General features: G+C 36.2%; 4 protein-coding genes and 1 non-coding gene across 6 annotated transcripts; 3 read left to right on the top strand and 2 right to left on the bottom strand.

Moving 5' to 3' along the window:
* Window positions 1–545, top strand: LOC145071032 (histone H4). The gene has a single exon (XM_079017977.1). It carries the CDS (start codon window positions 90–92, stop codon window positions 399–401), a length of 312 nt encoding a protein of 103 aa, XP_078874103.1. The 5' UTR covers window positions 1–89; the 3' UTR covers window positions 402–545.
* Window positions 546–7,198: 6,653 nt separating this feature from the next.
* LOC145071060 (histone H4) lies at window positions 7,199–7,727 on the top strand. Its single transcript, XM_079017991.1, has one exon. It carries the CDS (start codon window positions 7,271–7,273, stop codon window positions 7,580–7,582), a length of 312 nt encoding a protein of 103 aa, XP_078874117.1. The 5' UTR covers window positions 7,199–7,270; the 3' UTR covers window positions 7,583–7,727.
* Window positions 7,728–9,792: 2,065 nt separating this feature from the next.
* On the bottom strand, window positions 9,793–13,007 carry LOC145065892 (UDP-glucuronic acid decarboxylase 6-like). 2 transcript variants are annotated; one of them, XM_079012990.1, is made up of 12 exons: window positions 12,869–13,007; window positions 12,309–12,425; window positions 12,053–12,139; window positions 11,832–11,919; window positions 11,641–11,732; window positions 11,492–11,556; window positions 11,323–11,411; window positions 11,159–11,236; window positions 10,965–11,058; window positions 10,801–10,867; window positions 10,606–10,710; window positions 9,793–10,043 (listed from the first exon to the last, which is right to left on the bottom strand). In XM_079012990.1, the coding sequence occupies exons 2-12, from the start codon at window positions 12,396–12,398 to the stop codon at window positions 9,858–9,860; spliced, it is 1,041 nt and encodes a 346-aa protein (XP_078869116.1). In that variant the 5' UTR covers window positions 12,399–12,425; window positions 12,869–13,007; the 3' UTR covers window positions 9,793–9,857. The 2 variants fall into 2 exon arrangements, with proteins under 2 accessions (XP_078869116.1, XP_078869117.1); XM_079012991.1 differs by lacking the exon at window positions 12,869–13,007 and adding an exon at window positions 12,552–12,688.
* Window positions 13,008–13,763: 756 nt separating this feature from the next.
* TRNAH-GUG (transfer RNA histidin (anticodon GUG)) lies at window positions 13,764–13,835 on the top strand. Its single transcript has one exon. It is a non-coding gene; the product is annotated as a tRNA-His (tRNA).
* Window positions 13,836–21,019: 7,184 nt separating this feature from the next.
* On the bottom strand, window positions 21,020–24,558 carry LOC145066699 (F-box/FBD/LRR-repeat protein At1g13570-like). Its single transcript, XM_079013977.1, has 5 exons — window positions 24,378–24,558; window positions 22,075–22,391; window positions 21,878–21,985; window positions 21,624–21,782; window positions 21,020–21,532 (listed from the first exon to the last, which is right to left on the bottom strand). Exons 1-5 carry the CDS (start codon window positions 24,556–24,558, stop codon window positions 21,020–21,022), a joined length of 1,278 nt encoding a protein of 425 aa, XP_078870103.1.
* Between the last annotated feature and the right edge of the window lie 956 nt (window positions 24,559–25,514).

The following is a 25,514-nucleotide window of genomic DNA, read 5'->3' as shown; positions in this document are numbered from 1 at the left end:
ATTACCATAGAATCAACATCTCTATCTCTCCCTTCATCAAGTCATTTGAGATTCAAGAACTTTCAGTCAATCAAAACCCTAATTTGAAAATGTCAGGCCGTGGAAAGGGCGGAAAAGGGCTAGGAAAGGGAGGAGCAAAGCGTCATCGGAAAGTTCTCAGGGATAACATCCAGGGAATCACAAAGCCGGCGATCAGGAGACTGGCGAGGAGAGGAGGAGTGAAGAGGATCAGTGGTTTGATCTACGAAGAGACGCGAGGTGTTCTCAAGATCTTTTTGGAGAATGTCATTCGTGATGCTGTTACCTACACTGAACACGCTCGTAGGAAGACTGTGACAGCCATGGATGTTGTGTATGCTTTGAAGAGGCAAGGAAGAACTTTGTATGGTTTCGGAGGTTAATAGATGTATGAGGTGGATAGTGAATATTATGCTTCAGTTATTGTAATGAATCATGTAGAACTTGGAACGAATTGGTTCTTACATTTCAAACTTTGTAATCTGGATCTGTAACTGAATGAAATTCTTACCTGTTTCGAGAACAAAGTGAAATGTTTACATGTTTTGCGTAGTCTTTTCCTGGTTGTATATACTCTTAAGCTGTGTGTGTAGATTTTATCTGCAAAACTCTTTGTGTCTTTGAAAACTTTGGATTTGAGCAACAACTTCAAAGCTGTGTGTAGATTAATCTTTCCGGTCTGTATGGTTTTGTTGTTGTGTGTATGTTTTTTTTTTTTTTTTTTTTTTTTTTTAATAATCTAATGTTCTTCTGAATCTATGCCGACTAAATTTCTTGTCCACCCGAGACGCATTTTTCATTGATCAATGTGATATTCGAATAATCGATTCTTACATTTTTCTTCTTGCTTATTTACATATTGATGCTACTTCAGTGATTCTTGTCTATTTACCTCTAGCCATTCAACTATGGAAATTATCACTTATTACTTCTATCTGCCATTTCATATCGTTCCCTTTGGACCAAATCGATGTAATGCTATTTATTTTTTACAATTTCGTCATAATTTGTATGTCGATTTGGATTTTCGTTTGCACTTTTGATGTATGTTTATTTGGAAACTAGGTTATAACAAACACGGTTGTTGAAATTCTAAAATAACAAAAATAAAATAATAAAAAATAACAATTAATCAGAAAAGTTTAAGAACTATTGTTTAGATAACACATTGAAACATAATATTACAACCATTAAGTATTTTATGTTTATTTTAAAATAATTTATAAATTAATTATAAATAAGGATGGCATACCATCAAATATAAAATTTTATATATTGAAAATAACAATTACATTACTTTTTTTTTAAAGCATGGTTTTATTTTAAAACTAAAAAATAACTTAAGGTAACATGCATATGTACCTTGATGCACTCCACAAAATCAAAATGCAAGCCTTGCCCCTCTAAACCATCAGTTAGTCAATGTTTATCGCCAAAAGAAATCAATAACTCAACCTAGGATAATCAATATATTTTATATAGTAATTAAGCAATTGGAAATTTGAGTGAAGTCAATGTGATAGTTAAAAAAAAAATCCACAATATTTTAAAATGTATCATGCATATTGATTACAAATACAATAGCACGTTTCCATTCAAATTATATGTAGTCAATTAGGTAATAGAGTAACAAACTTGCATTTTTTTCTTATAAGCTATGTAATCATGTTTCCCTTTCATGTTTCTACATTTTCTGAGTTGTATTTACATTCCCCTATTATGTTATCAAACGTAAAAAAGAAGTTATATGATCAAATAGATAAGAATGAATCACCTTATCATTATTTTTATGTCTGACCTTACCAAATTTCTTGTAGTCCAAACCTTTAAAAATACATACCTATCAGTGAAGCTTGTAATATTGTTAGCGATATTGTGAATCAAATCAAAAGGACTTTCTATCCTACCTGGCATCATAAAAAAATGGTGAAACGAATAAGCAAAAAAATCTATAATTATGCATCTATGTTACATTCTTTAGTGGATATATTTTGCAACCAATTATAGATTTGGATATGACTCACAGATTCATGGCCTTTAGTGGTACGATTAATACTAATAACAATGAATAAAACATGAAATTTTAACATAAACTATACATTAATCACATTTTAACATGTGAAGGCATGAGAAGGAGAAGTGGGAAGAGGGAAGAAGCGCATATAATGACGACCACAATAATACATCTAAAAGTGATACTTGAATCTCAAAAAATTCAAACCTTATACTTAAATCGACATACCATTTGGGTTTTGTGTTGATGTAGATGTTCTCTGACTTTTGATTTATCGATATGCTGTTGTAATAGACATTGAAACATGAAAAAAAAAACAATTTGAAGCTGTGAATATGAAATCCTATTTGAAAGAGAAAACTAATTGATATAAATTATATAATACTTTTCAATTTCAAAGCCTTCAAAATTTAAAGTTTCAAACATTAAAATCTACTAAAAAAAACTCTACATAACCAAGAAAAAAATCACTCTCACCGCCTGATTTACTTGGTTTTCTGATTATAGAATTTGGTTCAGTCATTTTATCAAACAAGTGGTGTGCAAAAATAGTTACCGATTCAAGAGACAAAAAACATACGGATAAGCATATACAAAACATACTCTTTCCATCAGATGACTCCATTTGATCTTCATACCCTTCATATATCTGATTTTTTAATATGAAATTGAAATAAACTTCACCGGTAGGAATCTGAAACATGTATTAGGAAAAGAAAAAAGAAAAAACACATGACTGAACATAAACATGCATAACAAGAAAGCAGAGAGGGACATTAAGGAGGGGCAATATGGTTCGAGGGTAAGGTCGAGTAGTAACCTTAACTAAGTAACGGGGACCATAAATTCCAGTTGATTTGGTGAGTTGCGGATGATGGGAATGAGAAGTGATGAAAATTATAAGCATAAAATAGGAGCTTCGGTTGAGATCCAAACATAGATCCAATTTAAATTTGGAGAAGATTTTTTTGATTTCTTGCTGCATCGATTGGTATGCATTCTAAAAATATAAGGGAGAATATGGTAACCGAATACAATATGTAATACAAGCAGGGGCAATTTGGGAAATTCACTTAGATGATAGGCGCGGGAAAAATCGATTTGGAGGGTTAATAGAATGCCACCTGGAAAAATTAGTTTTATTTATTAGATTAGGGGATATGGATAAAGTCATAAAACTGTTAGTTTGTATACTACCAGACAAAATAGAACAATACAATATTTTTTAGGACGGATGGAATAAGCCTAAGGCCATCTTCAATGGTAGTTTAATGGGGAGTTTAATCCCATTAAACTCAAAATCTCCATTGTAGGTTAATGACATGGCACTCAATAGAATGGGGAGTTCAATCCCCATTGAACTCCACACTCTCTCTCCTCTCACACACATATAAATGATGTGGCAATCCATTAAATTGTATTGGGTTTAATGGAGTGTAGAGTTTAATAGGTAAAATTGTATTGTAAGTGGAATGTATATGTGGCAATCCATTGAACTCATTTGAGTTCAATGCGTTGAAGATGGCCTAAGGTAGAACTATGACGGCAAGTGGGACTAAAACCAAAAAAAACGGAACAAGGTTTGACAAGTAAGCTTAGAGTAAAATACCTCAAATCTAAACTCATTCATTTTATTAACAAACTCGTTGATCTAAAAATTATGTTCATCATCATAACTTTTTTTTTAGATCAACGCCAATAACATAATTCGTACAACCTAGTTATAGAAGGCAAGTCTCCGGTACAGGAAAGAATAACTCAGTAAGGATTTGGGATAACTTCCTGCATATGTTTTTAACACATGAATGCTTACATTTTATAAGAGAAAGAAAAACTAAAAATAAGGAAGTGCATGCATGCTGAAGTAGATGTGGTCCTACATTATAACAACAAATTTATTGGAAATTAACTAAAAAGATACTTGGTCAACCAGAACTAGTCAATGGTGGTTATGATGCTTCAGTCCTTGTAGTGTTCAAGGAACCTTGTCATTCTCTTGGGTCTTGTGGTCTTTTTGTGCGTTGGTTCTACTCTTGGTGGTTAGGCACGTGATGGTTTGTGGGTTGTATCAACTGCCTCTCCCTTTGCAACAAGCATGTCCTTGATTTTTTAGACGTAAGTGTTGTTGGTTCAAAACTCAGGAAAACGTACTTTAAAGTCTGTGTATTGCTCCCGGTAGCCTCGACTGTCTTTGTCGTCCCATCCCACTAAAATATGATATTGATGTTGATGTATCCAGTGGTTCACCACTTGCTTGGGTTCTTCGTTGGTGGTGCAGGTGAATTTCATAAGTGGTGTAGGTGCTGGATTTCCTTTCTTTAAAGTTAGTCATCTTCTAGTTAATTTCTTTAAAGTAACACTCTCAAACATCACCTATACAACATGGACATAAATCAATAAATGACCAAAATATCCCTACAAGGGTTCTAACCTTTTCCTAATATTTAATTCGATAAATATATATGTTTAAAAGGTTTTTGGACTGTTTCGGAACATAAAGGTGAAAAACAATAATTTTTTAGACAATTTTCACCGTACTAACAATAGGGTTTACCGTAATGGTGGGAGCTTTTACTGTAACCCTACGTTGAACCTTACTATTCTCCAAAATGAACATATTTTTCTCGTCAAGGCTATCTAACATTCGAATTTTATTTGTTCAAATTTTAAACTTTTTAAATAACCACAAAACCATCATTCATTACAATTTGTTTTCAAAATAAGTTTCACATTTAGAGATTTCCCATAAATCATAACACGAAACACGAGGATGTGCATGATTAAGCCTTCGTTCTCCCGCAATCATCCGAGGTACCCAAAACATAATGAAAAATTATAAGCCCAAAGTCTTCCCCAAAGTACCGCCACAACACATAATCATAACTTTCACACAACATCACGCAAACAGAACCTTCAACATGTCTGGACCGCCACACCGGGCCTTCAGCCTGTCTAGACCGTTCTCTGGGCCTTTGGCCTGACTGGCCCGCCTCACAGGCCTTCAGTCTATCCGGGCCGCCCTGGGTCTGTTGGCCTTTAGCACAAAGCAGGACCGCCTCAACCCAACCACACACATGTCGACATATACATGACTCATAAACACATAATCAATCAACAGACAGGCACATATCATATAGATAAATAAGCATATCATCATCCTATCCACCAGGATTCATATCTAACAGATCATTACTGTACTCAATCATACGATAATCTGGATAACAATCCAAAGGGCTTGCCTTGGTGTCTTCCACCCGTAAGTACACCGAGGAAAACTCACATCACAAGTAGTGCAAAACTGATAAGGTCTGACTCCAAATCCCAGCTTCGGAGTCAATGCCTACAACCATTATGACCCAACCCATCAAAAACCCGAAATACCCACAATGCCTTGTAAAGTCAAACTTGGTCAACCATTGTCAAATTCAAAGTCAACGGTCAAGGTCAACAGTCCATGTTGACCCAACTCGTCAAGTGCACCTCTTGAGGTCGTCGAGTTCTACAATACTAAAAAAGTTAGGGAAACCCTAGCCAACTCGCCAAGTTTTCCCCAACTTAACACATACATTTGATTCTTCGATTACAGGGACTCTAAGGCTCAGATATAGACTCCAAATGTGTCTAAAAGGATAAAGTTTCCAACTTTATCCTTTGGGTCTACTCCAAATGCTCAAAAACCCCTCCACAAGACTTGAAAGCTCAAAGGCTTAACCGTTAAGCACAAAATCATTGAGATGTGGAATCCAACCTTTCCAGAAGAGATTCTAGCCTAAAAAAAGTCCCAAAGGTTGGTGCTTTATAGATATGTATGTCCAATGCATGTCTTGAACCCAAAATGGGTCAAAAAGGGAATATATGACCTAAAGTCCATGCATGGCACCAAGGCTTGGCTAAAGACCATATCTAATTGTCATATTGAACTGTTGGATTAGGTGTCTAAGCTCATAACTATAATTGGTATGTACTTGACCCGATAATAGCATGGCCCATTAGGGTTGTAAGACTCTGGAACAATTGGATAGGATGGATACTTGAAGAAGAGATTATTATGGTTTATTAATATACTATAAGTATAATATATTAATTGAGGAATCACATTATTTAATTAGTATTGATCAATAATTAATTTGTTATTAATTTAGTGATAAAAAAACTAATGCTATAGGGATTGATTAAGTAAATCGGTAAGACTTCTTATTTGGGCTCATGAGTCATGTTGATTAGAGTTGGACTAAACCTATATGAAAGTCCATAAAGGTTTAGCCCAAAATACTAAGAAATATGAAGAGTCATTAGGGGTTGCATGGTTGTAATCCTAAGCTATATAAGAAGACCCTAACACCTAAAATCTGAACAAAATATTTCAAGTTGTAAAATTTAGTAAAATTATACACTTGATAAATATTTCAAGTTGTTGATTAACAACAACAAAATGTATAATTAAACAGTTAAAACTATTGTTGATCAAAAGCAACAAAGTAAATCACATAAATGTTATCTTTACTTATGAGTGTGTGTTATAATGTTTATGTGGAGACTTGCTTAACATCTTTTTAGTCTAGTACAAAGATTTGTCACATAAAGGAACTAGAATTGTACATAAACACTAATATAATTCAAGTTTTAGAGATAAGTAAAAAACAACTATTTGTTATAACAAGCATGAATGTTAATATAATTTAAAAAAACAAAACAAATTTATATTTGTGGTTTAAGTTAACAATATTGTTTCTATTTCAATCAATATCATTCAAGTTACTAAACTTAAGCCTTAAGTTGGTTTAGTTAACTAAACAAATCATAAAATGTTGACCTAAATTAGTTAAAATTAGTAAATCTTTCATAACTTTGAAAACATATAATTACTTTGGGGCGTTTCTCTCAATTTTTTGAATTTGGCAGGGGGTTAGGTAATATATGTCTTTTCTACAGGGGTCGATTGGAATTTTCTTAAAAAGATGCCTCCAGCATTACATTCCACGTCATCGATCCACCACTTCAGAATTATACGACCATCGATTCAACTCAATCGACGTCTCAGATCCGTTTAAACATCTATCGGCCGTCGAACTTTTTGACAAACCGCGAAAACACATGTTCCGCTCAAAATTCAAAATCCCCCAATTCCATCATCAAGTCCTTTATAAACCCTACCACACAACTCTGCTTAAATCATCATTCACCCTCCTTTCTCTTCCTCAAGAAACTTGAAATTCAAGAACTTTTTTACTCTTGACAATGTCTGGCCGTGGAAAGGGTGGAAAAGGGTTGGGAAAGGGAGGAGCAAAGCGTCATCGGAAAGTTCTCAGGGATAACATCCAGGGAATCACGAAGCCAGCGATCAGGAGACTGGCGAGGAGAGGAGGAGTGAAGAGGATCAGCGGTCTGATCTATGAAGAGACAAGAGGTGTTTTGAAGATCTTTTTGGAGAATGTTATTCGTGATGCTGTCACCTACACTGAGCACGCTCGTAGGAAGACTGTGACAGCCATGGATGTTGTGTATGCTTTGAAGAGGCAGGGAAGAACTTTGTATGGATTCGGAGGTTAATAGATCTAAGAAGTGGGTAGTGAATATTTTGCTTAAATTGTTGTAATGAATCATATCGATTTTTGGCACAATTTGGTTACATGTTATCAATGTTTTGTTGTTTGGGAAAGTGTAATTGAATGGAAATCTTTTCTGATTTGACGAATCGATTTGGAATGTTTAAGTATTGATTTACAAATTGGATTCGTGTTCATTGTCTCTTTGAATGAAACTCTTTTCTAATCCGTTAAAGCCAATCTGTTTTCTAAACGATTAAAGTCAATATATCTTATTATGGTTAGCAACGTAACTATTCAGTAGAATCTGTGATGGTCCATCTCTAAAACTTATAATTTATTTGATACATTTCATGGAAAGTCGTAACTCGATAACATTGATGGTCCATCTCATTAGGGTTGAACCTAGGCTTCCTACTTAGTTGTTAGTTCATAGCTTCCATTTCCATGTTAACCAAATGGACTAACTACAACTTAGGGATGTTTGGCTTAGCTTTTGAATGACCAAAAGTTCTTTTAAAAAAAGATCATAGGCAAAAGATATTTCGCAAAAGACTTTTAAAATCATTTTTTGCAAAATACAAAAGTAGCTTTTAAAAGTGTTTTGCCAAACATCTTTTGCCTATGATTTTTTTTTTAAAAGGACTTTTGGCCATTCAAAAACTAAACAAAACACCCCCTAAGTTGTAGCTAGTCCATTTGGTTAACATGGAAATGGAAGTTACGAACTAACAACTAAGTAGGAAGCTCTGGGTTCAATCCTAATGAGAAAAAAATAATAATTATTTGTGGTTCTAAAAAATAAAAACTAAACATACAATAGCCAATAAAAATGTTATATTTTAATTAGTAATCTTAAGAAATTAAGTTGTGTTTTTTTTGTGTATATATAAAAATATTATATAACTAAGATTTGGTAACTTTGGATTTACTAGTATCACATCAATGAACGATAACGTTTGTAATATTTATATACACGTATCGACAAAAAATGAATAAAATTTAAGCATTGTCTTAGCAATAGTTATGTTCTTTGTTGATTCCCATTATGCAATAACAGGGTTAGAAATATGGGTGAGAATGAGTTCGATTTATAGGTTCTTCAGTTTTTCTCGGTTTGAATTTTTTTTGGTCCATTTCGAAACCGAACCAAACCGAAAATCAAATTCTAATTCGGTTTGGTTCGCTTTGAAAACCAAGGAAACCGAATATTTACTTAAAAAAATTAGTGTTGTAATTTTCCAACCATAAATTACAATGTTTTTAAAGTGAAAATTTAAAGTTGCGGACAAAAAGATCCAAATAATAAATGGATAAATGATTTTTATTCTATAATTATTATTTTTATTAATAGCATATAAAATATAAAATACATTTTTTAGTTAATTAATTTATGAAATTCAATTTTTTGGTTCTTCGGTTTAAATTTCATGAAACCGAAACTCAAACCAAAAATCAAATTCACAATTCGGTTTGGTTTTGGACCAAACCAAAAAACAAATTTGAATATGTTTTGGTTTCAAATCAATTTGGGTTCGATTTAATTTTTAAAATATTCGGTTTCCAACCCCCTAGTTTGAAACCTTCTATTAACTTTTTCATGATATCAGTATTCGACCAAGGTTTGAGTCCCCTGCTTTCAATTATTATTATTATTATTTTTCCCTAACAAGTATGCGTTTATTTATGCCGCTTTCCCCTCAAACTTTCATTTTTACAAATTTCATGCAAATTTCATTTTTTTTAAACTAGTTTGGTAGAAAACATTTAATTTATATTATCTATATAACATCAATATTTTAAAAACAATTTAATACAAAGAAAATAATATAAATTTGAAATACTTTAAAACATAGACATACAAATTAATAAGAAAACAAATATGTCATCTCGACATACCTTGATTCATTTCAACTAACTACTCAGGTACACAATTAATCATCGTTCGTTTGAGAGCATATTATAGAATATTTAATTGTTATAAATTATTAATTTTAATAATTTACGGAATAAAAAATAATTATAAATAATTAGGACATTTAATGTATAAAATAGTTGATGATATGTTTATGGAGAGAGTATTGATATGGTATAGTTGATGAAAACTGTGAAAGCTGAAATAAGCTAAAGAGCCACCGATTTCCCTCCCAAAAGAGAAACGTGTTATATGAAAAAAAAAAATAAAAAAATTACACCACACATACAAACAAGATATATCGCACAAACGTCTCTTATAAAATCAGAAATTAACATGATACACGTAACACGTATAATCTGTCTCATTCATTTCTCAGGATTCCAAGCCTCTTCCTAAAATCTTCCTCCATACGTGGAAGTCCCTCACGCAATGTAATCGTTGGCTCCCAACCCAACACCTCTTTTGCCTTACTAATCACCGGCTTCCTTTGTCGTGGATCATCAGGCGTGTTTTCCACATGTATAATCTTCACTTCCGGGTTTATAAGCTACATTTCACAATTTTTATTCATTACAAATTAATAATGACTAGAGTATATACATTTTAGCAATTTTGGCCCCAAAAAGTTCTCTCGCAATTTTAGTCCTTATATGAGGCTATTGTGACATTTTTGGTCACCATCCAAGTAAAATGACTGTTTTTGGTCCCCTGAGTATAATTGATTTTTTTTTTTTCAATTTTTGTCCCAAAAATATAGCCATTTACTTGGAACATTGAAAAAACAACGTTACAAAATTTTCAAATAAGGATCAACATTTAAGAATTAAATCAGCTATATTAAGGGACTAAAAATGTAATTTACAGCTATATTAAGGGACGAAAAATGTAATTTACAGCTATATTAAGGGACGAAAAATGTAATTTATTCTTGCATTCTACTTGGAACAAAAACCAAAAACGTTATTAAAACCTCAGATGAAGGTTAAAATTGCAAGAGAAAACTTTTTGGAAGGAAAAAAACAGCTAATATACTCAGGGACCAAAAATGGAAATTTTCTTAGTTATCATGGTTTCACATTGTTTTTCTTGTGTAAAATTACCAAACTAACCTCTTTCACATTTTCTGCAAGCTCAAGCATGGTGAATTCACCGGGATTTCCAAGGTTGATTGGGCCCGTATTGTTTCCTTCCATGAGCCGAATAAGACCATCAACCTAATTTTAAAAGGAAACAAAGGAAGAAAATTAAATAAAATAAAAGTGCCAAATGTAAATGTTTATAAAAAACTGTGGGTTTCCACTTACCATGTCAGAGACATAACAAAAGCTTCGTGTTTGAGTTCCTGGCGCTTGAACAGTTAAGGGTTCATTGCTGCATTACACCACAATAAATAATTCCTAAGACTTAGGGTAAAATGGTCATTTACTCAGATACAGGCCGTCAATTTAGTATCATAAAAACAAGTTACCGGATTGCTTGAGCTATGAAATTACTGACAACACGTCCATCATCAATGTTCATTCTAGGTCCATATGTGTTGAAGATCCTAGCAATTCTTATTTCTGTTACACGAAATATAAAATATGAATCAGATAACTTTTATTTTACAAAAACGTATCAAATGTGTTCAAGTATAAGAAACAAGTGAGACATTATATTCACCTATTCCATGTTGCCTATGATAGTCAAACATCAATGTCTCAGCTACCCGCTTTCCTTCATCATAACAACTCCTAACCCCTTTAATACAAACCACACAACATCCATGTCATCATTTCATGACCTTTTGAATCCAATTAAGAAAAGGGGAAATGCTGTAAATTTACCGATAGGGTTGACGTTTCCCCAATAGCTTTCATCTTGAGGGTGGACTAAAGGGTCTCCATAAACCTCTGAAGTTGAAGTCAACAAAATTCTGTAGGTAAAAGAAGAACAATCAATTAAGTATTGAATATATTGGGAAATCACAACATCAAGAGAATGAGAATTTCAAACCTTGCTCCAACTCGCTTGGCAAGTCCCAACATGTTCAAAGTTCCAATCACATTTGTCTTGATTGTCTGTTTGAGAACACGATTAAGCAAAGATGAAAAATCATTATTCATTCAGTAATATGAATTGGGTCTTGACTGAAAAAAAGATACCTTGACAGGATTATGTTTGTAGAAAATTGGGGAAGCGGGACAAGCAAGATGATATATTTGATCGACCTCAATCAACAATGGCTCTGTGACATCTGCAACCCGAAAGATATATAAGTAAGGCAAAGACAAATACCCTAACAACATCCAACAAAATGATATACCACTAATCAATGAATTCAAAGACAGCTTACCATGACGAATAAGCTCAAATCTTGGGTGACCAAACCATTGTTTAAGGTTGTCCTTTGAACCTGTGAAGTAATTATCTACAACCACCACCTAAGAAAAATAAAAAAGAAGCTTTAAAACAAAGGTATGGTGTTACAATGTAGATCCTCTCAGACCTCAAATTCATCTCTTAAGTGACAAAGCAACATTGAATTCCATTTAAATACTTTTAAAAACTGTGTACCTCGTTCTTTTCGTTTTGCATCAATCTGTCCACAAGATGAGAGCCAATGAAACCAGCTCCTCCAGTGACCAATATCCTCATGTTGGCCTATCAATGTCAGACAAGATTAATCTTATAATCGAATTATATGTGTATCACAAAAAAAACAGCAGCAAATAACATATATAGATCCAACTTAAAACCAGTTGAACAGATAAAGATGAAGGAAATTAGCGAGAGATCATTCAAAAAAATTCAAGCTACATCAACACTATACCTGGAAAAACTTTGCAGTACGGAGAGGAGATGGATTTGGAGGCGGTCGGCTAGTAACATTGTTTGCTCCAGTAGTACCCTGTGTAGCCATCTTCTTCGGATCACTTCTTCACAGTATCTAACAAAAACCGAAACCATTAGCACACGTCTCATATCAAACCCTTCCAAATTATGAAAATCTCAACAGAGTATCATCCTAACTAAATAACGATCTATGGAAGATCCAATCTCCAATTCAGATTACCTAAATGCTCTTAAAATTTGAACTAAAACCCTAACTCTTGCTTCAACCGTGAGCTCAATTTCAAAATGCTACAACTTCCAATTAAATAGCCGATCAAAGAGTTCAAATCAACATTATTAAATTATGCTACCAACTAGACGATGAATCTTCAAAATTACGCAAAACAGATCAATGAAAGCTAAGTTGTAACGAACTGTTGAAGCATCAAGCATCATCATTCTCACCTAACAGTTTACAGATCTGAATCTGATCAATAATAACTAATAAACAAAATTGAAGTTAAAATTCGTTTACGAGTTTAAAAATTGTGAAGTTACCTTGACAATTATACAAAGAAATGCCGGGATTTTTTACTAAATCGTGAGATGTTCGTCGACCTTTATATACACATGCATTTGCAATATCCTTATGCAGATCCGAGTTCGACTGAGATTTTTTGGCTACGTGCTGATCCACTGAAGGGGTGTAAGGAGAGACGTTGATTAAAGATAGAAAGTGGGGCCAGTGGTAATAAACGACGAGATGAGTTGGTGATAGGGTTAATTGGTGGTATGTCGACACATGTGATTGGCTCTAATTTTGTAAATGTAAATTATGGATTTACCTGCCACGTCAAGGAGTCATCATACATTTCTCAACGAGCACGCAATCGTGAAATCGTGATCAAGTCCACGTTTGTTGCACTTCCGCCTAATTTCCAAGTTTTTTCTTATACGATGTTATATTTTCTTATAAACTAAATTTTGTTATAAATCTTTCTATTTGTATATTTTAATTCTAGTGAAAATTTCAAATTTTCTACATAGATATACGTTTTTTTTTCATTCAATTAATTATTTTACAAATAAAGTGACTAAACAAATAATATATATGGATAAAATGTTTTGTTTAATTTTAAAACTGAATAAATCGTTTGAATAAACTAAATGAACATTTTACTTTTACAATTTAACAAACAGTTTCATATTATTTATCAATTTTAACAATATTCTCTCCTTTGCGAGCTTGTAACCTGTCCCCATAAAAATCTAAGTCAAATCTTTCTAATCATTGATTTAGAAAGACACCATTGTTAAAATTGTTTTTAGGGTTAGGAATTTCTGTGGAAGGTTTTCAAAGGTAGGAGATGAAGAATATATGAATGGAGGTGAAAGAAGTGGATTGTGTCTAAAACAGGTTAATAATATATTGGTTACAATCTAAAACATCAATGTGGCTGTAGTTTAGTGGTAAGAATTCCACGTTGTGGCCGTGGAGACCTGGGCTCGAATCCCAGCAGCCACACATTGTTTTTAATTGTTTCTCTTAAAATTTCAATTACATGCATCTAGTATCCACACATTGTTTTTAATTGTTTCTCTTAAAATTTCAATTACATGCAGCTAGTATCCATTATAATCTTACAAGTCAACCTACACTAATTAAAACATAAATCTTTTTTGGCCTAAACTTAAAACCTCAATGCTACGTTCTTTTAAGCATGATTTTTCAATATAACTCGTATGTTCGAATTCTCTTTTCCATTAACCATTTACTCCTTTCAATTTTAACATCGCAGACAACATCAGTTTTACAAAATTCACCATGTATGGTATCAAAAAACATCAACTTGTGAATTAACAAAATTTATGAAAGTATTGTATATTCTCACAACTTCTAGAAAACCAATTACAATAGTTTATATATATATATATATATATATATATATATATATATATATATATATATATATATATATATATATATTATCGATCATAGTAATTATTTAAAGATAACGATTAATTTGAAAAAAAGATAAACATATATCTAAACAATAAGAATGTGAAGATAGCGACTCCAACTGAGAAGATAACGACTCCAACACTCCCTCTCAAGTTGGACTGTGCAGATTGCAAACACCCAACTTGCCACGTAAGTAATGAAATTGTTTTGCTCCAAGAGCTTTGGTAAAGATATCAGCTGGTTGTTCTTCCGTCTTTATCGCAACGATCTTGATTTCTCCACTCATAACTCGTTCCCGAACAAAATAGCAGTCCATTTCAACATGCTTCGTACGTTCATGATAGAGTGGGTTGGCTGCAATATGTCGAGCAGCATTATTGTCGCACATCAACACAGTTGCATCACTCTGCTTGGCACCCAGATCACACAAGAGCCAACGCAGCCATATAATCTCACAAACAGTGCTCGCCATGGCTCTGTACTCAGCTTCAGCGGACGACCTAGCTACCACACTTTGCTTTTTCGTTCTCCATGAGACAGGAGAACCCCCAATATCAACGAAATAACCCGTACACGACCTTCTAGTGGAATGACAACTAAGCCAACTGGCATCACAATAGGCAGTAAGAGTCATGTCTCTCTCTGACGAAAGAAATAACCCTTGTCCTGCAGTGGTCTTCAAATACCGAAGAATTCTAAAAGCAACATCCATGTGGGACTGTCTAGGTTTGCTTATATACTGACTCAGTTGATTAACACTGAAAGCAATATCAAGCCTAGTAATCGTAAGATAGAGTAAACGACCAACCAACCTTCTATACTTTGATTCGTCAACCTCTGGAGTTTCATCCTCTTTCATCAGTCTAAGATTTTGTTCCATGGGAAAATCACTAGGTCGACAATCTTGAATGTGACAATCCTCAAGAATGTCTAAAGTGTATTTTCTTTGGCTGATCACAAAACCCTTTGAACACCTAGCAACCTCAATTCCCAAGAAATACTTGAGTGGGCCCAAATCTTTTATACTGAACTGACTTTGCAAGTTAATTTTCACTTGATCAATCTTATGAGCATCATTCCCCATAAGAAGGACATCATCAACATATATGAGAGCAATGACACGTAACATTCCATATCTGAAAACAAACATGGAATGATCAGCCTTTGATTGTTGAAAACCATCACTGATAAGTGTAACATCCTGAAAATTCAGAAGTATAGTTGGAGGGCTAAAGTTTAAATAAGAAGGTCGAATCGGCGAGTCAATAGGGGGACTCGGCGAATCGAGTCGCGTTTTGGGTCGCATGTTAAGTCACCAACTCGGCGAGTCGCATAGGTGGACTCGACAAGTTGGTGCTGTATGGAGAAAACCTTAATCTCGGGAGTTGTGCCCTATATAAAGAACATAACACCTCTTCCCCAGCCTCTTTACCTTCCCTTTGAGTTCCAGAAACCCTAGATTCCTGTGAGCTTTCCTTGGTGAGAGATTAGAGCCTTGGAGGAGGGAATCTTGGAAGGAAATTGAAGAGCAAGAAGATTGGAGCAAGGGGCTTTGCAGAGATTTGGTTCATTCTTCAGTTGGAGCTTTCTTTTGAGGTAATAATCTATTGCTTAAGCTCCTTGATCCTTTGTTGCTTGAATTTTTGGGGCATTTCTAGAGTTATTTCGGGTTTGGAGGTTGGATCTGAGGTTGCTACCTCAGATCTGGACTTGAGATGGTCCAGAAGATCATAAAGTCCATGTTCTTGAGTTGTGGGTGAAGCTTTCTTGTCCCAAACCCTAGCCTAAGAGTGTGTATGACTTAGATCTCTTTGGATTCACGTAAAGTTTGCCACTTTACGTGATGGGTGGCTTGTAGGAGAGTAGATCTATGGATTGGAGCCCCTGCATGGCTTGGAAAGCCACTGTATGGATTAAGAACTAGAGGCACTCGGCGAGTCACATGGGTGAACTCGGCGAGTTGGATGAAGATGGGAAGGAACTCGACGAGTTGGAAGAACAACTCGGCGAGTAGGTTGAATGTGTTCTTGGACTCGGCGAGTCTGTTCTTGGACTCAACGAGTTTGGTCGTGGAGTCCTAACCTTTTTGGGTTGAGCTGTGAATCGGTGAGTCGAGGGACGACTCAGTGAGTTGAGTGGGAAAGGACTCAGAGTTTGTTGGACTCGGCGAGTCTTGGGGCCACTTGGCAAGTTAAGTCGCGGATTGGGAGTTCTGAGTATAGGGACTCAACGAGTCAGCGGGTTGACTCGGCGAGTAGAGTCAGTCAGGAAGGTTGACTTTGACCAAGGGTTGACCGGTTGACTTCCAGGGGTATTTTGATAATTATTGGTATTTATTGAGTTCAGTCTTTTGGTATTGATCAATGGTGGAGTTCGTGTCGGAAGTTGGAGCAGCGTGATCTTATCTGTTTAGTCAGCAGTTGCGAGGTGAGTTATCCTCACTATATCGACAGGGTCTACGGCACCAAGGCCGACCCTTTATCAGATTGTAATCCGGGTATCGTTGTTATGTTATTGCTTTGCTATGTTTGCATCCTAGTAGTTAGGATGGTATATGTTAGAGACCCGGTTAAGGTCGGTGTCCTAATATATAGGATGATGCTATGCTAGTGACCGGTTAGGTCGGTATCCTGGTTAGGATGATGTTATGTTATGTGATCTGCTAGATCGGTTTGAGTGGATGTGAAATGTTATATGATTGTATGTTTATGTGCACATGGATGTTGGACTAGGGTTAGGTTGAGGCGGGTCCTGCTTTGTGCTGTAGGCCAACATACCCAGGGCATGACCGGTTATCCCGAAGGCCCAGCGAGCGGTCCGGATAGGCTGTAGGCCCCAAGAGGGTGGACCAGACGTGCTGAGGCTCGGAGAGTGGACCAGGCCGACTGAAGGCCCGGTGCGGGCGGACCAGTCATACTCTAGACTCAGAGAGTGGACCAGGTAGATTGAAGGCCCGGTGCGGGCAGACCAATCACACTGTAGACTCGATGTATATGGCTAGACTCGGAGGGTGGACCAGGTGGACTGAAGGCCCGGTACGGCGGACCAGTCACACAGTAGACCCGAAGTGCATGACTGTTCTGTGTTCTGTTATGATATGACATGTTATGTGTATGGTATATGTGGTTGGTATTTTGGGGGTATCTCACTAAGCTTTCGGGCTTACAGTTGTGGTTTAAATGTTTCAGGTACTTTAGGAGACCGTGGCAAGGCAAAGGCGTGATCATACCGCTCCTCATGATTATGTTTTATGATATGGTTATGGGGAGACTCTGATAAATAATTGTATTGAAAACCTTTTTGTATTAACTTTATGAAATTGGGTTGTTTTTGAAAAGTTTAAATTTTTTGGAATTTTTAGAGTGTTACAATAAGAGCCTTGGTAAATTTTTGATACCAATTCCTTGAGGCTTGTTTCAAACCATAAATGGATTTTTGTAACTTACAAACATGATCTTCTTCCTTTTTGGAAAATCCCTGTGGCAACTTTATGTAGATTTCTTCTTCTAAGTCATCATGCAAAAAGGCATTTTTGACATCAAGTCGGTGAACTTTCCATTGTTTCTTTGTTGCAATGGCTAAGGCACATCTTACGATAACAAGTTTTTCCACTGGAGCGAAAGTCTCGTGAAAATCAATACTTTCAATCTGGGTATACCCTTTTGCCACAAGGAGAGCTTTAAATCTTTCTATCTCTCCATTGGGTTTATATTTAATTTTATAAACCCATTTTGAATCAATAGCTTTCTTCCCTTTGGAAGATGTGTTAAGACCCAAGTGTTGTTTGCTTCCAAGGCCTCAATTTCCTTCTTCATCGCTTCTCTCCATCTAGGATCCTTCGTTGCCTGTGAAAAATACTTTGGTTCGTTGTTCATTGATATGGAAGTTAGAAAAGCATGGTGTGGTTTGGAGAACTTCTCATAGCTCACGTATTGTGAGATAGGAAAGGGCTTTCTAGAAACCACCTGTATCTTCGTTGTAGGATCGAGAGAAGGAGGTAAATTAGTAACAAACCCATCAAACTGCTTTGACATCGTTCTGTGACGAGTACTTTGTCGTAATCCCTCGTTAAGATCAGCTGGTGGTTCATTTATTGGTGGAGTATTGTTAGCTTCGCCCCTATCATCTTGTGTTAATTCTGATTGATAGCGATTGTTGTTGGTCTCATTGTTATTCTCCCTTGGTTCTTCACGAGTTTGAAACTGTGGAACAAAATTTTCAACAAAAACTTCTGCACCATTCATGGCATCAACAAAAGTTTTATCGTTAGTACTTGCATTATTATTGTAATTTTCTCTAAAAGGGAAAATCTTTTCAACGAAGGTTACATCTCGTGTGTTATATATCCTATGACTCTTCAAATCATATAGCTTGTACCCATTTTTTCCATTAGGATATCCAAGAAATATACATGCTCTCCCTCTTTCTTGGAACTTATCTGCTTTACCAACACTGTCATGGGCATAAGCTAAGCACCTAAAAACTCGAAATTAACTGTAAGTAGGTTCTTTTCCTAACAGTATTTCATGAGGAGTTTTGTTAATTAAAACTGGTGTTGGTAGTTTATTTATGACTTATGCTGCCATGGAAACACACTCACCCCAAAACTCGATTGGAAGAGAAGCTTGAAACCGGAGAGCTCTAGCCATTTCAAGAAGATGCCGATGTTTTCTCTCGACAACTCCGTTCTAATGTGGTGTATATGGGCATGATGTTTCAAGCAAGATTCCATGTTTCATGTAGAAGTACAACATGTGTTGAGATCTAAACTCAGATCCATTATCTATTCGGATCCGTTTGACCCGTTTTCCAAATTGGGTTTCCACCATATTATAAAACATGACTAAAAAATATGCTGCTTCAGTTTTAGTTTTCATAAGATATACCCAAACACCACGACTGAAGTCATCAACAATAGACAAGAAATAATGTGCACCATCAATAGAAGCATGTCTATAACGACCCCAAATATCAACAAGAATTAAGTCAAAACAACTAGAGGTTTTAGCAAAGCTTATAGGAAAATGTAATCTACTTTGTTTTGCACGAATACATGAATCACAAAAATGACTATTAGTGTTTATATTTTCTAAATGTTGGATCTTCTTAAGAACTGCATCAGAAGCATGTCCTAATCTCTTATGTCATATTTCACTTTTAGTCCATACTGCCATGACCACTTCGTTTTGTTTGAATGGTTCAAGGTAGTATAGGCCATCCTTTTGTTTACCCATCCCAATCAGGTTCTTCGAAGGTAAGTCCTGTACAAAACATTTGTCCGGAAGGAAGGTTAAAGAGCAATTTAGATATCGTGTGATCTTGCTGACCGACAATAAATTGCAGTTAAAATCTGGCACACTTAAAACATCCTTAAGACTAAAACCTTTAGACAAGTGTATATCACCCACCCTTTTAACCTCCAATGTCTCACCATTAGGGATAGTCACGGATGTATAATTACTTTTGGTTTTAACATTTTCTAACCAATTTTCCCGATGTGTAACATGATCACTAGCCCCAGAATCTATAATCCAAGAATTATTAGCCTTAGTGATTTTACCTGTCATGTTGGCGGTAGGAGAAGTCTTTTTGCTATTTTCTGCAACTTGATTGGTCCGCAATAGTTTTAGAAGGACTTCATATTCAGCCTTTGTTATCCCTAGTACAACACTGTTATCGGATATGGTAGTGGTAGCCTTTGATGGTGTCTTTTGTTTGTTGTCTTGAGATTTCGTCTGTTTTGGGTTCCACCACTGTGGATAGCCGATAATTTCAAAACAACCATCCATAGTGTGACCAGATTTCTGACAGTTTGTACACCAACGATCTTCATTCCTTTTCTTGGTAGAGTTTTGCGAGATGTCCTTTCTTTTCGGACCAATTTTTCCATAGGTTTGGAAGGCTGCTGCATCACCACCAGCATGACGATTCATCCCAACAATTCTTTGTTGTTCATCATGGCTGACCAGATGGTAGGCAATACTAAGAGCTGGTAACGGAGTGGAACTCAAAATTTGTGTCTTGACAGCATTATACTCATCATTTAGTCCCATTAGGAAGTCGTATAATCTTTCTTTCTCTCGAAGCTTCACGAACTCTTTGTTGACGTCGCATTTGCAGCCTTTACAAACATAGGAGGGTGTGAGACTTATAGATTGTATTTCATCCCATACACTCCTAAGCTTCGTGTAGTATGCATATATAGACATATCTCCTTGACGTATGGTGGTGACGGTTTCTCAGCTCATATGCTCTGGGGGCATTTTCTTTTCCAAAGCGTTCTTCAAGATCCACCTAAATATCGCGTGCAGTGGCTGCATACTTGACACTTCTCTTAATCTCTTTTTTCCATTAAGCTTACCAACCATCCTCGAACCTTTGCTTTGCATCTCCTCCAATTCATCAGCTCCTCAGAATCTTCTTTTGGCATTAGCATTGTGCCATCAACAAAACCCATCTTGTTTTTGGCAGACAATGCATTTATCATCTCGTTTTGCCAATCACTGTAACTTCCGTCATGGAGTAAATTTTCTCCAACGAAATTTTGGCCTGGATGATTAGCAGGAGTGAGGAAGAATGGAGACGTGATATCAATGGGCGTCTTGGATGAAGACGCATCAGCAGGGCCTGTCATGGCTTAGGGTTTCCAGACCTACTTTGATACCATGTGAATTAACAAAATTTATGAAAGTATCGTATATTCTCACAACTTCCAGAAAACCAATTACAATAGTTTATATAATGATTTAAAGATAACGATTAATTTGAAAAAAAGATAAACATATATCTAAACAATGAGAATGTGAAGATAGCGACTCCAACTGAGAAGATAACAATTCCAACATCATAAAGCTAAGATGGTTGTTTACCAAGTGCCTCTCTAGTATAACAAAAAATTGGCACTTATCTTGAAACATACTTCTAAGTTCTAACAAACCAACATGACAAACATAAATGATGATCATGGACGTTAATTTGGATATGATTTTTACATTCGTAGACGCACGTTGATATTGAAGCAACTCTCTTAACATCTTTACTTCAACATTAACAACAACCCAATTGTCAATTACTATTCCCACTTTCTTTAGCATCGGTGACTTGCCTAAGATAAGCTTTATAAAATCCATTTTTGACTTCACGTTGACCATGTTTCTTATCTCTAATTCACACAAATGATCCAATGTAACGTTACAGTAGTCCACCAAGTCAATAAGGTTAATGGCACTTTGCGACACAACTTCTGATGTATAACACATCTATTAAAAACAATTTACTTTCATAATTAATTAATCATTTACTCATATAACATATTATCTTATTTAGCATTCATGGTTTCATACAATTTACCTCCATTTTAATTTTCTCTATATTCAAGGAGCTTGTTACCAAAAGAAGAGCACAATGTAAGTCAACTTCTTTTGCAAAGCATAGTCCGGATACATTAAGAACTATGAGGTGGACATGTGCAATAAGGAGCTTATATGGAAAGACACCTGAAGCAAAACACTTTAACCAAAATCAAGAAACAAGAATTAGCAAAACCTAATTGTCCTTTAAGTTGTCATGTATGAGATATATAGATTTGGTTCAACACGGGTTACCTTAAGCGGAGAAGAATTCATACACAGATGTTCAATCATTGGTAAACACGTAAATAACTCAACAAAATCAGAATTCCAACACCCAGTAAGATGTTTTTCATCTCCAATATACATCACAATACAATATATGTATGTATATATTAATATAGCAAAGTTTTTCTAAAATGGTAAATTTTGTTGGGTTTTAGTGATTTTACCAATGTGAAGCTCTTAAATAGAGGAAAATTGAAGATAAAACATAGAAGAACATTGGAACTTATGCTGACATTGTGAAAGTATAAGCTCTTCAGCCTACTAAATCCATAAAACGAGGATGGAGGTTGAAACATAGAGTTTTGGAGTTTTAGGTGCTTTAAGTGTTGTAACATGAAGAATGACGATAGTAACTTATGGTCATTACCTAACCCAATGCAAAGAGAAAAGGTCTTGAGGGTAGACATTTTGGATAAGCGAAGTATGATTTGGTCAATCTCACAACAACTAGTCAGTTGAGAACTACTAAAAGAGAATGATACTGAAACATCCAAAAAATCATGACCAAAAATTTCATTTTTATTTATTAAAGAACCATAATTATCAAAATCGTTTCATCCAAAAACATAAGTCGTAGTACCAAAACAGAGTATCACATCAAAACTCATATCAAAATATTAGAGTAAAAACATCCCAGGCTAAACAAATGGTGTGTGCACTGCATTCATCCCGAGCTCTTCCCCTTGCTACCAGAAGTACTTGAAATCAAAACTAAAAACTATAAGCCCGAAGCTTAGTGAGTCTCCCCAAACTACCACATACCATATAAATAATCATGCTACTAGGAGATACGAGCCCCGCCCACACTCAGGGAGATACGGGCCCCGCCCACACTCGGCTAACTCGAGATATGGGCCCCACACACACTCTGCTGTCTAGGAGATAAGGGCCCCACCCACACTCGACAAACTATGAGATACAGGCCCCGCCCACACTCAGCTAATGATGAGATATGGGCCTCGCCCACACTCGACGAACTATGAGATACGGGCCCCGCCCACACTTAACTAATGATGAGATACGAGCCTCACCTACACTCTATGAAATACGGGCCTCACCCACACTCTATGAGATACAGGCCTCGTCCACACTCAACTAATGATGAGATATGGGCCTCGCCCACACTTATATTCCTAACAACACATACATGTATCACACATACAACAAGTATAGCAATCCAACAATATGACTGATATCTATACTTAAGTAATAATGAGATACGGGCCCCGCCCACACTCTTTGTTCCTATCAAGAACATACAAACTACATGGGCCATCATTGGTGCCTTCGACCCGTTCAAACCAGGAGGAAACTCACCTCGCACTGCTGAAGTCCCGCGGATAATTCTCTGGCTGCTGGCTGACAAATCCCCGAACTGTCAATCCTCAAAACAAAACCCAATTAACCATTTGGGTTTCAATTCATAACCATAAATGCACACTTGGGTTAAAAGGACCATTTTACCCCTAACCTAGCTTGGTCCAAGACCAAGGCCCAAACTCATACTCTGAAGGCCCTGAGGTCAAATAATCAACCAGGGCCCAATTATGGCCCAATTTTCCAAGTTGGGCCCAAACCCCTTACATGGGCCTTACCCTAAAGCCCATCCAAATAATTTAGTCCATACGCTTGTTTTCAGATGGCCCAACAAGAATCCAAACACTTAAGCCCAAAAGAAAGGCCCAACTTGAAGCCCAATCATAATTAGGGTTTTCACATGAAATGACAATAAGGGTTAAGAGTTCTTACTTAACCCATAGGACTTAATCCATTAAGTCCATCACTGTACTAGGCCATTCATACAATGTAGTCGGACATAATTCAAAATTCCAATCTAACAGTCCGAACGCGGGTCCCGACAAATCCTAAACTAACATTTCCAAAAGTAGGGTATTCTAAACCCTAAATAGGGTTTCCAACCCAATCACAAGCCAACTAAGTCCAAGATTAATCTATTGGGTCGATTAGGGTTTCACTATGTTGAACACCACTCATTGCCACCACGGGCAGTGGTGGTCAACGATGGCTCACGGCGACAACCACCACCTCACGGTGGTGGTGGGGGTTTTCCATGGTTTTCTCTGGCCCAAAACACCCAATCAACATCTCAACAAGGAGGAAACACACTTACACGCACCTATTGACACACATACAACCACCCACGCGGTGGCAGGCGGCAGAAAACGGTGGCAGCCACCACCTCACAGTGGTGTTGGCGGGCCTTCCTTTTGGTTTTCCGGCTATATATGGGTCATACAACAACACCAACACTGAAAACAACATATACCCGGGAACATACATCTACCTAGCCACCTCCCATGCGGTTGACGTAGCCGGAAAAATACGAAAACTGTGGCTAAGGCCACCGGCGGCAGCAACGACACATCTAACGTCAAACACTCAGAGAGGGGCGAATGAGAGGAGAGAAGTTAATCTTACTGAGAGTTTTCGGTGGCTCACGACCCACATATGAAGAACACAACGTGTTTCCCCGGTCCTCGGCGGTTCTCCGGTTGCCCACGACGTCTCCGACAGTAAGGGTCACGATGGCGACGTTCGACGACAATGTAACGGCGGCGATCAAATTTTGTGATGCAAGCGGCGGCTGAGGGGCTCCAAGAACGGTGGCGGCGGCGGCTGAATCTCATTTAGGTTTAGGGTTGAAGTGTATCTCGTGACTAGAGGGTGTGAAGGGGAGCGGGTTTAATTCCCGTATCCTACTCCCAAACTCAGTATAAAAATTGACATTTTTTGTCCCTCCTTCTCTAAATCTTTTCAACTTAAATCCCAATAATTACCATGTAGCCCCTGCCCTAAAAAATCTTTACAAACTGAATCTGGATTTTACCCTTTAGCCCTTGGTTCCCAAAATCTATTCAACACAAGTCCAAATGATACCATTTAATCAATAAATTCCCGAATTTATTACATTTTACTCCCAAGGTTGACACTAATAAACTATTATAGATTTAGGGTTTCAATAAAATAATATGAAATATACTTCTCATCCTGAGGTTTATTTATTTATTTTATTTAATCTTATTTATTTAAACTGCAAAATAGAATGTTACATAAACTATGTGGCGATGGTGTAACAACAAGATTGGGTAGATAATATGTAAGAGTTTGCATTTGATGGGCAAGTAATTATGTGGTGATATTTGAAAGATTCCATCATCGAACTTGAGTTTTGGAATGTTCACACAATGATACCTCTAGTTTCTTGATAAAATACTTGTTTAAAACGCATCTCAAATTGGCATAAGAGTTAGCATTGTTCTTGCTACATCTGCTATGGATGAAATCGTTTTGCTCAAGAAACCGTTTATGGGGTTTTATTCTTCAAACAACCAGAGTTTCTGGGGTCTTATTCTTCAAAAAACTGAGTTTTGCTCAAGAAATGGTTTAAGAGTTTCTTAAGAACACTATGAATGGAGGTTGAAGTTGATTAATAGCGATGTGATGTTTATGTATGTATGTGTTCATCACATATTTGATGTATGTTTTGGAGTTCTTGAGTTCGTGAGAAAGGAGAAGAAAGTGACAAAATGAGAAAATATACCAAAAATCTTGAGTTAACCGGAAAAATCGTAAACGGCTGAGA

Source organism: Lactuca serriola, chromosome 8 (genome assembly GCF_051521515.1).
Source record: "Lactuca serriola cultivar US96UC23 chromosome 8, Lser_US96UC23_V15, whole genome shotgun sequence".
Taxonomy (NCBI): domain Eukaryota; kingdom Viridiplantae; phylum Streptophyta; class Magnoliopsida; order Asterales; family Asteraceae; genus Lactuca; species Lactuca serriola.
The sequence above is the reverse complement of the archived record's forward strand: the minus strand, read 5'-3'. Positions and strand labels throughout refer to the sequence as shown.

Coding starts and splice junctions, on each gene's coding strand:
- LOC145071032 (XM_079017977.1), top strand. CDS start 90: ATGTCAGGCCGTGGAAAGGGCGGAAAAGGGCTAGGAAAGGGAGGAGCA.
- LOC145071060 (XM_079017991.1), top strand. CDS start 7,271: ATGTCTGGCCGTGGAAAGGGTGGAAAAGGGTTGGGAAAGGGAGGAGCA.
- LOC145065892 (XM_079012990.1), bottom strand. CDS start 12,398: ATGGCTACACAGGGTACTACTGGAGCAAACAATGTTACTAGCCGACCG. Junction 11,920..12,052: donor TGCAAAACGAAAAGAACGAG/GTACACAGTTTT, acceptor TATTTTTCTTAG/GTGGTGGTTGTAGATAATTA. Junction 11,557..11,640: donor ACAAACATAATCCTGTCAAG/GTATCTTTTTTT, acceptor GTTCTCAAACAG/ACAATCAAGACAAATGTGAT.
- LOC145066699 (XM_079013977.1), bottom strand. CDS start 24,558: ATGAGATTCAGCCGCCGCCGCCACCGTTCTTGGAGCCCCTCAGCCGCC. Junction 22,392..24,377: donor ACACGTTGTGTTCTTCATAT/GTGGGTCGTGAG, acceptor TGGATGTTTCAG/TATCATTCTCTTTTAGTAGT. Junction 21,986..22,074: donor TATTTAAGAGCTTCACATTG/GTAAAATCACTA, acceptor ATTGTGATGTAT/ATTGGAGATGAAAAACATCT.